The following is a 13,135-nucleotide window of genomic DNA, read 5'->3' on the forward strand; positions in this document are numbered from 1 at the left end:
GAGGGACATTGTGGCCCTGTCCGACAATGCCCTGGGATAGGGCCAACCAGGCAGGATATAACCCCACCCACTTGGCAAAAGCACAGCTCCCACACCACCAGAGGGATATCAAGAGTACATGGCCAACTTACTACCCTGAGACAAGGCTGAGTATAGCCTATGAAGATCTCCCCCACCACACAAGCCTGAGGGGGAGCAAGACCGGGCAGGAAGATGAATGAAGGGGCGGCAGGTAGCCTAGTGGTTAGAGTGTAGGGGCGGCAGGTAGCCTAGTGGTTAGCGCATTGGGCCATTAACCGAAAGGTTGCAAGATCGAATCCCCGCACCGACAAGGTAGTTAACCCACTGTTCCCCTGTAGGCCGTCATTGTAAATAAGAATTTGTTCTTAACAGACTTGCCTAGTTAAATAAATAAAAAAATCCATAAATAAATAGAGAACGTCAGTGACTCAACCCACTCAAGTCGAGTATAGGGAACGAAGCCTGCACCCTTGTTAGGGCTGGCATTTCTCGATCTTTCTCATCAACATCTTAAGTGTTTGCTTCAGGGCTGAGAGGAGTGGTAACGCAAAGTCTGCTTGACTAAAAGAGATGGGCAAAATTAGAAGTAGCTAAAGATGGGGTGAGAGGAGAGGAGACTGAGTTCAAGAGGAGACTGAGTTCAGGAGGATAGACAAGGTTATAGTTTTTCTAATAAAGTATGTAGAGAGAATAGACTGCATTATTTACAATATCAAATCTCTCTCCTACTTTCTCCTCAATCGCTCTCCTCAGTCATCCCTCCCTCCATCGCTCTCTGATTACTCATCCCTCCCTCCATCGCTCTCTGATTACTCATCCCTCCCTCCATCGCTCTCTGATTACTCATCCCTCCCTCCATCGCTCTCTGATTACTCTCCCTGATTACTCATCCCTCCCTCCATCGCTCTCTGATTACTCATCCCTCCCTCCATCGCTCTCTGATTACTCATCCCTCCCTCCATCGCTCTCTGATTACTCATCCCTCCCTCCATCGCTCTCTGATTACTCATCCCTCCCTCCATCGCTCTCTGATTACTCATCCCTCCCTCCATCGCTCTCTGATTACTCATCCCTCCCTCCATCGCTCTCTGATTACTCATCCCTCCCTCCATCGCTCTCTGATTACTCATCCCTCCCTCCATCGCTCTCTGATTACTCATCCCTCCCTCCATCGCTCTCTGATTATCTCATCCCCTCCCTCCATCGCTCTCTGATTACTCATCCCTCCCTCCATCGCTCTCTGATTACTCATCCCTTCCTCCATCGCTCTCTGATTACTCATCCCTTCCTCCATCGCTCTCTGATTACTCATCCCTTCCTCCATCGCTCTCTGATTACTCATCCCTTCCTCCATCGCTCTCTGATTACTCATCCCTCCCTCCATCGCTCTCTGATTACTCATCCCTCCCTCCATCGCTCTCTCTGATTACTCCTCTCCTCCTCTCTCTGATCTCATCCCTCCCTCCATGATTCTGATTACTCATCCCTCCCTCCTCTCTCTGATTACTCATCCCTCCCCCCATCGCTCTCTGATTACTCATCCCTCCCCCTCGCTCTCTGATTACTCATCCCTCCCTCCTCTCTCTGATTACTCATCCCTCCCTCCTCTCTCTGATTACTCATCCCTCCCTCCTCTCTCTGATTACTCATCCCTCCCTCCTCTCTCTGATTACTCATCCCTCCCTCCTCTCTCTGATTACTCATCCCTCCCTCCTCTCTCTGATTACTCATCCCTCCCTCCTCTCTCTGATTACTCATCCCTCCCTCCTCTCTCTGATTACTCATCCCTCCCTCCATCGCTCTCTGATTACTCATCCCTCCCTCCATTACTCATCCCTCCCTGATTACTCATCCCTCCCTCCATCGCTCTCTGATTACTCATCCCTGATTACTCATCCCTCCCTCCATCGATTACTCATCCCTCCCTCCTTCTCTCTGATTACTCATCCCTCCCTCCATCGCTCTCTGATTACTCATCCCTCCCTCCATCCCTCCCTCTGATTACTCATCCCTCCCTCCATCGCTCTCTGATTACTCAGTCATCCCTCCCTCCTCTCTCTGCATTACTCATCCCTCCCTCCTTCTCTCTGATTACTCATCCCTCCCTCCATCCGCTCTCTGATTACTCATCCCTCCCTCCTGATTACTCATCCCTCTCCTTCTGATTACTCATCCCTCCCTCCTTCTCTCTGATTACTCATCCCTCCCTCCAGTCATCCATCCCTCCCTCCATCTCTCTCTGCAGTCATCCCTCATCCATCCCTTCCTCCATCTCTCCTCATCCCTCCCTCCATCTCTCTGCAGTCATCCCTCCCTCCATCTCTCTCTGCAGTCATCCCTCCCTCCATCGCTCTCTGATTACTCATCCCTCCCTCCTTCTCTCTCTGATTACTCATCCCTCCCTCCTTCTCTCTGATTACTCATCCCTCCCTCCATCGCTCTCTGATTACTCATCCCTCCCTCCATCTCTCTCTGCAGTCATCCCTCCCTCCCTCCCTCCATCTCTCTCTGCTTACTCATCCCTTCCTCCATCTCTCTGCAGTCATCCCTCCCTCCTTCATATCGGTCTCCCTCTCCACGTCCATCCTGCTGCCTTTGTCCAGACACCTCACCAGGCAGATTAGATTAGAATTTCCTGGGAAGCATTAAACCCAGTGGAGGCTGGTGCTAGAAATGCTAGCAAGCCCCACGAGAGCAAATCCATCTCCTGTAGACTTCAAATGGAGCAGAACAAACATGCATATACAACCGTCCCCAATCCCCTGACTGCACTTCATCTGAAAACCACCTTGTTAATGGAGTAGCCTAGCTCCTCAATGTGCAAAGTACAACACTATTTTCAACTATTGTCATATACATATAGTTATGGCCATTGTTTAACAAGCATTTCACTACACCCGCAATAACTTCTGCTAAGTATGTGACCAATGAAATTTGATAGAAATGCCATGGTGTCAATGACTGTTTTGGTGAAGGAAGAAGTCAACTGCATGTGGGTATTGTGATTCACACACACTCTGTTTAGTTCTAGGCTACACACATTGACTTGTCATTCAGTTGCTGTTGCGACAGCAGAGCTATTTTCTCCTGGGTAATGTTCAACTTGTCTGTTCATTCACCTGTTGAATGTGCCTGGAGAAAGGTTGGGGAATGTTCTAGAGATGTTGTCCTCTCTCTCTGCCTGTTATAACACACTGACTTGTGGAAGGGGAGGTGGCATACCGTTTGTATGAATGTACTTTGCATTTATTTTTAGCTGAGGATTGACATGTATTTAATGAATCCCAAAAACTGTTTTGCTGATAATACTTTGTCTATAACTTGAAATGTTGTATATGCAGAAAGTCTGGCGCGCTACTGATTCCAACCTCCATTCAGATAACAGACTTTGAAATGGAGAACCTGACAATAGAGGGAGTATAAGCGATCGAGAGGGAGAGGTGACAAAGCGAGTGAAGGACACGGTGATAAAGAGTGCCCACATGAAAGGCTGTGTTATTCATACCATGTTGCTATTGAAGCCTGAACCACCATCCTTTTGTGTGGCAAGGCCTGTGAAAGAAATGACATAACCAACCTACCTGCTGCCTGGCAGGCAACAGAAAAAGGCACATTTTCCCACACATGGGTATATTATGCACTCTGCAGCAAATTGCCCTGATTTCTGTCCTATTATATTAGGGTAATTGGAGGGGTTATGAGGCGTGATTAATCGTGGGTCGGGGCATCGGGAGGCGGCGGCGGAGGTCCAGGCAAGGTACCGCACTGCTCGGGAATGCTAAGTGCTTTGGGCCAAGGCTCGCTGCCAGCTCATTGGCTGGAAACACGAGCAACGGGTTGGCTTTTTGTTCCCTGCAGGTTGAAATGGCACTGATAAAACCGTCACCTCCGAGACATGTCTGCCCTGTGACTGAGTGGACAGTTGGCTGGTTCTGCAGTTGGATGCGTCACATGGCAACTTGACTATGACTCTGGTCTTGCAAATGTTCCTCAGGAGAGCAACACAAACAGGGGTAATGGGAGTGGTCCCATTGCAGATGGGTGGAGTTTTTGTATTCAGTGATGATCGTTTGAAGTACATAGGCCAAGACATAGGCTAATACAGTAAATGCTAAATAAGCCCAATAGTCTTTAGAAACTCTCATCTTGGAACTGCTGGAATGAAGTAAGCCCATTGATTCAGCATTGATTTGTTCCTCTCGCTCTCCGGGCCGTGGGCCACTTCAATCTGGCCTGGTGATGTGTAATGCTGTGCTGGGCTGGCACGGAGCCCTGCATTCCCCCTTGGACCTGAAACTTAACAATAAACCTGAATGATAATATGATAACACTGACCCTTACTACACCAAACCTAAACACGCAATGGTATCCGCCATTAGCCTAACCATAAACGGACTAAACCTGAGCACAGCACTGATGATGCAGTGACAGTTCCCATGACATAACCTTAACACTATCACAAATCTGACCACAAAACATCTTCAATACCCCACCTGTCCATACAACCTTACACCAAATATGTAACAAACAATATACCTCAACACAAACTCTAACTCCACTGTCGATGGTTAGGTCCCACTCAGGCTAGCTGTCAGTATGATTGAGTTGTGACGTGAGGAGGGGTCACACCGTCCTCAGCTGACACATCCAATCAGTCACTGTCTCCGGTACCCGGTCCTATGTGTCACAGTGTAGGACGATTCAGACCAGAGTTTTGTATTTAAGAACCAACTTTTTTATTTTGTATTTTTTTCATCCAGGATGCGTTTCCGTATGGTGTACGAATGTACATACTTATATGTGTGACTGCGCGTGTGCTCTGGTCTGCGTGTTTGTTCGTGTCATTCAGGGTCATTTTAGTTGGTATAGTTTTATATATATATATATATGTATGTGTGTGTGTGTGTGTGTGTGTGTGTGTGTGTGTGTGTGAGGAGTGTCAAGCATCAAATATTGTTTACCCTCTCATGCATAGAGAGATGAATACATAGAGTGGCATAGTGGTCACAGATGTGGCATAGAGTAGCATGTGGTCACAGATATGTGGGCAGATGTTGGCAGCCTGACAGATGAGAGCTTGTGATTCTCACTCAAACTCATTAATGCCACTGTGTGTGAGTGTGTAGTCAGAATTCCTGTATTTATTCACCTCTAGTGCTTTTCATTATCTTGCTGCTTGTCTTTTGCCGCTTATCTGGGCCTCCCAGGGGGTTAAGTCGTCAAGTTGCCCCGTCTGAGGCCGTCCCTCAGTGGGGAGGCAGTCTACTTTAGACCCACACTTCAGTTACTGCAAATTACACCAGGAAGAGAGTCCCGTATGGGCCTTCTGTAAATACACTGTCTGTTAACACATTCTTATTTACAATGATGGTCTAGGAACAGTGGGTTAACTGCTGCTCTAACCACTAGGCTACATGTTGCTCATTTCCTGTTAGTGTAATACTGCTGCTACTGTGTCAGTAATATAACATCCCATGAATTATAAAAAATAGAAATTGACAAATAGGATTTATAGTGATTTAGGGAGTGACGGTAGAATGCCTTCAATGTCTTCTGGGGGTGTTTCCGACTGACTGCCTTTTGATATTAAGGGAGCTCGGAGGATTCCGACTTCTGTGAGGACAATGGTCTCCTCATCTTCTCACTCTCTGTTAGAGGAATTCTAAATTCCTATGTATTTTGTAGCCAAAATCATATTCACACTCATTCTAATTCATTAATGAGTTGTAAGTTCATTAATTATGCATGAAGTAGATTGAGACCAGTCTTAAAAGCCAAAGGTAACAGCGTTTATTTCAAGAGAGTACTCCCACATACACATATTTCCACAGGTTATAAACTGAAAATGACGTCAGCGTTTTCTAAACGTTCTATCTATTTCACAAGTAGAGGGGCCCTCTAGCTCTCGAGCCTTCGCGTTATCAGCACGAAGTCAAGGCCAGTCAGTATAAATCGACATTCTAGACAATCTGGAGATGGGCCGTTCCCGCCACCTGGAGATTTGTACACTGAATGAACTAAGGAACAGACCTTCATTGTTACTAAACTCCTGACTACTTTATATACAATTGGGAATGGGAGCAAGAGAGAAAATTCACATGTACAGTACATTATAGCATTTGGACTAGTCAGTTCTGATTGGAATGTATACATAATTAGTCATTTCAACCATAATTTCCTCCAACACTCTCCCATGCAAGGAAATACATTAGTGTCTACTGTTCAGACCAGGCTGCCATGCCACCCTCTCACCAGGCTGCCATGCCACCCTCTCACCAGGCTGCCATGCCACCCTCTCACCAGGCTGCCCTGCCACCCTCTCACCAGGCTGCCATGCCACCCTCTCACCAGGCTGCCCTGCCACCCTCTCACCAGGCTGCCATGCCACCCTCTCACCAGGCTGCCATGCCACCCTCTCACCAGGCTGCCCTGCCACCCTCTCACCAGGCTGCCATGCCACCCTCTCACCAGTCTGCCCTGCCACCCTCTCACCAGGCTGCCATGTCAAGTGAGGGCACACAGCGCTGAGATGCCCATTGTGCCCACTGCCTGTTCTTGCCACTCCCCCTCTTATAACACCAATAACCATGAGCCTTGCTTGGAATCTCAATATAATGCTAACCTTTGGGGTAGACACGCACGCACGCACGTAGCTGTTTAATGTCCTGTGGGATTAACACTGGCATTTGTTTCTATTTCTCAGCAAATGTTTGTAACCCCTTTCAGCTCATTGTTTCCATTTGTTTGATCTGAAACATTATGATAAATAAGAAGTTCCTCTAAAATCTACATTACATACTTGGCATGGAAGCACTGCGTTTGACTTGGCGTAGCTGGTTGATTTTAAACTAGTCCTAATTTAGTGCTTATCTCAAGTACAATGGCAGTCTGGTTTTCATAAGGGAGAAGCAAAAGGCGTAATGCTCGCTCAACATTTAAAAAACTCATTGTAATATTTAAGCAAAGTTAAAAAGCTTGATGTTTTGGCCACCATTGCCCTTCATCATGAAATGCATTCAATTCATATAGACACTTAGGCTTGATCCTATTCCATAGCACCATGGCCATGTAACCATGGATGACCATCTTACTGAATCTAAGATGCAAACAAACCACCAGCGTTCTTCCTCATCTCCAACAAAGACTAGTTGATTTGCCTGACTGCCTTTCTGATGTCCATGATCCCTTCCGTTGAGGAGAACAAGATGGATGCTACAGCTAGCTGAGTCTTTATGATGTCCAAGATCCCTTCCATGAGGAGAACAAGATGGATGCTACAGCTAGCTGAGTCTTTATGATGTCCAAGATCCCTTCCGTTGAGGAGAACCAGATGGATGCTACAGCTAGCTGAGTCTTTATGATGTCCAAGATCCCTTCCGTTGAGGAGAACAAGATGGATGCTACAGCTAGCTGAGTCTTTATGATGTCCAAGATCCCTTCCGTTGAGGAGAACAAGATGGACGCTACAGCTAGCTGAGTCTTTATGATGTCCAAGATCCCTTCCGTTGAGGAGAACAAGATGGATGCTACAGCTAGCTGAGTCTTTATGATGTCCAAGATCCCTTCCGTTGAGGAGAACAAGATGGATGCTGCAGCTAGCTGAATCAGCGTTTGCTTTGTACCAGCTCTCAGTACTCACTCACTCCACATACAGTGCCAAGAAAAGGTATGCAAACCCTTTGGAAATACCTCGATTTCCGCATCAATTGGTCAAAAAATGTTTTCTGTAGTTGCGGATCAGACCTGCACAGAATGTTTAAATTATGTATTCAATATAGACAAAAATACAATTTGTGTGTTATTAGTTTAAGCACACTGTGTTTGTCTATTGTTGTGACTTAGATGAAGATCAAATTTGATCTGATGACTATGAAATCCAGGTAATTCCAAAGGGTTTATATACTTTTTTGTGTGTGTGTCCCAATGGATGTGTTCAACGTGATAGATGGCTAGTGTGGATAATTTAAAAAATGACCAGTGACTACCGGACTCTGTTCTGATGTAAATCTGCACTAACATACTACTGTCACAAACCGGCTCAAAGTGCGTAACAAAAAAGGAGACAACGTGGAGATAAGGAATAACAAAATATATTTATTTAACTAATTGTGTGTGTGTGTGTGTGTGTGTGTGTGTGTGTGTGTGTGGAATCAATAGTGTAAGTGAGTGGTTACGTGCATAAATGTGATGAGAGGTGTTGAAAGGTGCCAACGCAAACAAGCACAAATTCCACAAGCTCTTGCTGCTGGCGATTCGCTGATCCACCTCTACGCAGACGACACCATTCTGTATACTTCTGGCCCTTCCTTGGACACTGTGCTATCTAACCTCCAAACGAGCTTCAATGCCATACAACACTCCTTCCGTGGCCTCCAACTGCTCTTAAACGCTAGTAAAACCAAATGCATGCTTTTCAACCGTTCGCTGCCTGCACCCACACGCCCGACTAGCATCACCACCCTGGAATATGTGGACATCTATAAGTACCTAGGTGTCTGGCTAGACTGTAAACTCTCCTTCCAGACTCATCAAACACCCATCTAAAATCAAAACTAGAGTCGGCTTTCTACTCCGCAACAAAGCCTCCTTCACTCACGCCGCCAAACTTACCCTAGTAAAACTGACTATCCTACCGATCCTCGACTTCGGCGATGTCATCTACAAAATAGCTTCCAATACTCAGCAAACTGGATGCAGTTTATCACAGTGCCATCCATTTTGTTACTAAAGCACCTTATACCACCCACCACTGCGACCTGTATGCTCTAGTCGGCTGGTCCTCGCTACATATTCGTCGCCAGACCCACTGGCTCCAGGTCATCTACAAGTCCATGCTATGTAAAGCTCTGCGATATCTCAGTTCACTGGTCACGATGGCAACACACCTGCTGGAGGGCGTGCTACGGGTGGGTATCTCACTGATCATCCCTAAAGCCAACACCTCATTTGGCCGCCTTCCAGTTCTCTGCTGCCTGTGACTGGAACGAATTGCAAAAATCGCTGAAGTTGGTACATAGTCCATCAGGAAATAGCCCACCCAATTTACCTACCTCATCCCCATACTGTTTTTATTTATTTACTTTTCTGCTCTTTTGCACACCAGTATCTCTACCTGCACATGACCATCTGATCATTTATCACTCCAGTGTTAATCTGCTAAATTGTCATTATTCGCCTACCTCCTCATGCCTTTTGCACACAATGTATATAGACTCTTTTTTTCTTCTGGTTTCCACTGTGTTATTGACTTGTTTATTGTTTACTCCATGTGTAACTCTGTGTTGTCTGTTCACACTGCTATGCTTTATCTTGGCCAGGTCGCAGTTGTAAATGAGAACTTGTTCTCAACTAGCTTACCTGATTAAATAAAGGTGAAATAAAAAATAATAATTAAACAACTGAAATCTGTGTCTGCATGGAGAGAGTCTCCTTAATGAATGGGGAAGAGGTGAATTTATCCTGGGACACACCCGGGGCCAGGTGTGTCCCATTTCGCTGATGATCCTCCCGGCTCCGCCCACCAACATCCTATTAAGGAAAACAAGAGCAAAGAGAGAATTCGTCAGACAGAGTGGGAGGGTCGTCACACTACCTAGTATGAAATAATATATTGGGAATATATGCTAGTATAGACATTGGAAAGTGACTGACCTTGTCTCTCCTCTCTCTCTCTACAGGTTGTGCTTCATTGTGGCTCTGGGCTACCTCAGTTTCTGCCAGGTCACCCGGGTTTACGTGTTCGACTATGGCATGTACTCTGCAGACTTCACCGGGTAACGTCTGGGTGTTGTGTTGACTGTCAATGACATTAATTTGCATGTATGAATCAATCAGGGAGAAGAGAGCGGAGAGTTCCAGCAGACATGGCAGTCCTCGAGAATTGGAGTCGAATGCCCCTGCATTTTGACTATCCAAATATTGTTAGTACCACATTAACCAGCTGTGGAGTAAATAAGTCAAGCAACTACAATGCACTTAACTGTAATGTACATTGGGGTGCATTGATCAAGACTTCAGTTCCTCCTCCTCCAGGGTTGCTGGTGAACCAGACTACCAAACACATGTGCTAGGGCAGGGGGTGGCCAGTTGCTAAGCAACCCCAGTAGGAGAGCCACAGCATCACAAGTGTAGACCTCCCTCTGCCTCTGATTATCATCAAGTCATACCTAATAGGCTCTTTTGTATTTTCTCCCTGGGTTAGATGGTCAGGGCACAATCTATTCCATGCAATATAGTAACCTGCTACCAACTTTAACCTGCTACCAACTTTAACCTGCTACCTACTTTAACCTGGGGTGTTGTATCATTTTGAACAACTGATTTTCTGTGCAACCTACAGCTAATGAATACTCCCATTTTAATAAGGATAGTCTTTAAGATTTCAACCCACAGTTCTCCTGTCATATGGTATTACGTACCTGACACTGTCCTGTTGTCTTCAGTGCGTATAGAAACCGACTTAACAGATGTTGCTGATAGCAGCAGGAAGAAGGTCATCCGTTACCAGGATATGGTTTTGTGTGTTCGCTACGGTCGTATTCCCAGTGCTTTCACTGAATGATGGTCAATTAAGCAATAAGGCCCGAGGGGGTGTGGTATATGGTCGATACCACGTCTAAGGGCTACTCTTATGCACAACGCAACGTGGAGTGCCTGGATACATCCCTTAGCTGTTGTATATTGGCCATATACCACAAACCCCAGTGGTACTTTAATGCTATTATAAACCGGTTACCAACGTAATTAGAGCAATAAAAATGTTTTGTCAAACCTGTGGTATACTGATATAACACTGCTGTCAGCCAATCAGCTTTCAGGGCTCGAACCACCCAGTTTGTAATGAATAATATATCCCTGATGGAGATGGGATGTTAATATATTATGTAATGAAAAGAAGTTAGCTACAGTGTAGGTGAGCAGAAGCAGTCAGGGATGATGTGATTGGTTACTCTCCTCTCTTCTCCTGTGTTCTCTCCTATAGGCCAATGATGGTCATCACTCAGAAGATCACCAGCCTTGCATTTGAGATACATGACGGTGAGACGTGTGTGTTTCTCTCTATAGCTAAGGAACTCTGTCATCATGGTGATGGAACATGTCATTGATAAGGCTGTCATGACAGTTGCCTGGGAGGTGAAAACAGCAACACAGAGGGAGACTATAACACCGTGGTTTTATGAACTGCTCTCAATTTCCTCTTTTCCAGCCAGCTGAAGCTACAACTAGCATGGGAAGTCAGGAACTCTACCACGTTCTATGCATAGTGAGAGAGATCTGCGGTCCCCTTTTTAACAAACACAGAAACACGACAAGAGGGGATATGAACATCAAATTGTATTATTGGTTTCAGCTGCTAGGCCTTTTTCGTAGGCAAGTTTCCATATGTGTTTTAGGCGGGGTTTCTGTATAAGCACTTCGACATCTGCTGATGTAAAGGGCTTTATAAATACATTTGATTGATGTGTTTGGCACCTTGCAGACAATATATAGTCCCCCTTTATATCCGGTTCATCTGGTTTTATTCCTTTTGAATTGAAAAACAAGCAACATATGCCATTTCAACTAGTGGTCTCAATAAATACCTCTGTGGACAGATTGCATAATACAGTAATTGGTGCTCCAGTGCTTGTATGGTGAGGACGTTTGACAGAGGAGTCAGTTGAGGGGGCAGGGGTGGCATTGTAAACACGTGTATGTCACGAGAAAGGTTCTGTTCCTCTGTAAGCCTTTTCCTTTCCCCTACACCAAATCATCCATAATGTCAGATACTGTGTGTGTCAAATCAAATCCCTGTTTATTCGTCACATACACAGTTTATAGCAGGTATAAACGGTGCAGCGAAATGCTTACTTGTAAGCTCCCTCAGCAGTGCTGTGTGTGTGTGTGGGATTACATAGCTGTTGTCCTTTTTGAAGTTTTGTAAAGTAGACCGCCAGTGTTAGATGTCCAGAAGCAGTCAAAAGGCCACGGTAACTAATTAAGGGATTAGCTGGGATGTCACATTAAGAGCTACATGTTCTTCTGTAGAGGGAAACATGTCATGTATTACGTGACCAAAGTGTAATCACTGGGAAAAAAGTGTACACCCAAGTAAAATGGAAAGATGAGTAACATTTAAAATGTTGAAATTAGACAGTGCCCATTTTCCCATTCATTTGGGATTGGCCAGATCTACTCAACATATGTTGTGTGAAGTCATCTCCACATTTGACCTCTTGAGGTCTGAAAACGTCTGAAACGTCTGTTATATTTTGGAGAGAAATATATCCCTTTAATGTTTGCTGGAAGTCCCATGCTGCCCCACAGATGGAAAACAGTGTTTAATTAGCATGGTAATGAGATTATGTAATAAGCCCCTCCTTCTCCCTGTCCTCCGCTGACTCCGGGCTTCATTATCACTGGGTCGGTCACCCACGACCCCTGACCATGCCTATCACCACAGGAATGGCCTTTGACCTCTGTTTTGACTGGCCATTAGGCCACACAGCCCTTGGGGCCACTGGGAAAGTGTCAGTTATTGCTGTTGAATAGTATGTTTGTTCCGGTCTGCAGCATTCATATGAAACGGAAGAGTTTATGTCTGCTTTTCTGTGTCTTATGAAGTGCACAATGTACTGGAAGCACAGCCTGTTATGGTGTAACCTCATTATGCAATGACATGTTGACTGAACTGTAGGCTCTCACTTCTAGAGCCGACTGACATGGAAGAGGATAGCTGCTGAGACTAGACCTAGTTGTCAACTGCGGTGTAGGCCTGTGTGACAGTGTCCTAGTGTGTGCTCGTACAGGCCTTAATGGTTGCGTGTGTGTTTTTGGTGTGTGCAGCTGTGTGGTCGGCATGATTTACTGTGGCTGTGTGTTCGGTGCATTGGAGGTTGATAAGGAGTTGAATCTGGTTATCAGCTGAATGACAGTCTGGTAAACAGAGTATTACGCCCGTCTCTTCCTCTGCCTCTCACTACTGCAAGCAGCTCTGACTGACTTAGAATTTAAATGCACACACTTCTTACTTACTCTGGATATCTGTGTGCATTCATGACAGTCCCAGGTTATCGCATAATGTATTAGGAGTTGAATGTATTTTTAGGGGGGGTGGGGATGTCTTGGATATAGT

General features: G+C 45.6%; 1 protein-coding gene across 1 annotated transcript in view; it reads left to right on the plus strand.

Annotated features, from left to right (window-relative positions):
- LOC112262023 (lysophospholipid acyltransferase 2) overlaps positions 1-13,135 on the plus strand; it is an 82,275-nt gene that overhangs the window by 56,766 nt on the left and 12,374 nt on the right. Inside the window, exons 4-5 of the mRNA XM_024437690.2 lie at positions 9,699-9,794; positions 11,003-11,058. Coding sequence (XP_024293458.1) covers positions 9,699-9,794; positions 11,003-11,058 — 152 coding nt within the window. The remainder of the gene's footprint in view (positions 1-9,698; positions 9,795-11,002; positions 11,059-13,135) is intronic.

This window comes from Oncorhynchus tshawytscha, linkage group LG11 (genome assembly GCF_018296145.1).
Source record: "Oncorhynchus tshawytscha isolate Ot180627B linkage group LG11, Otsh_v2.0, whole genome shotgun sequence".
NCBI lineage: Eukaryota > Metazoa > Chordata > Actinopteri > Salmoniformes > Salmonidae > Oncorhynchus > Oncorhynchus tshawytscha.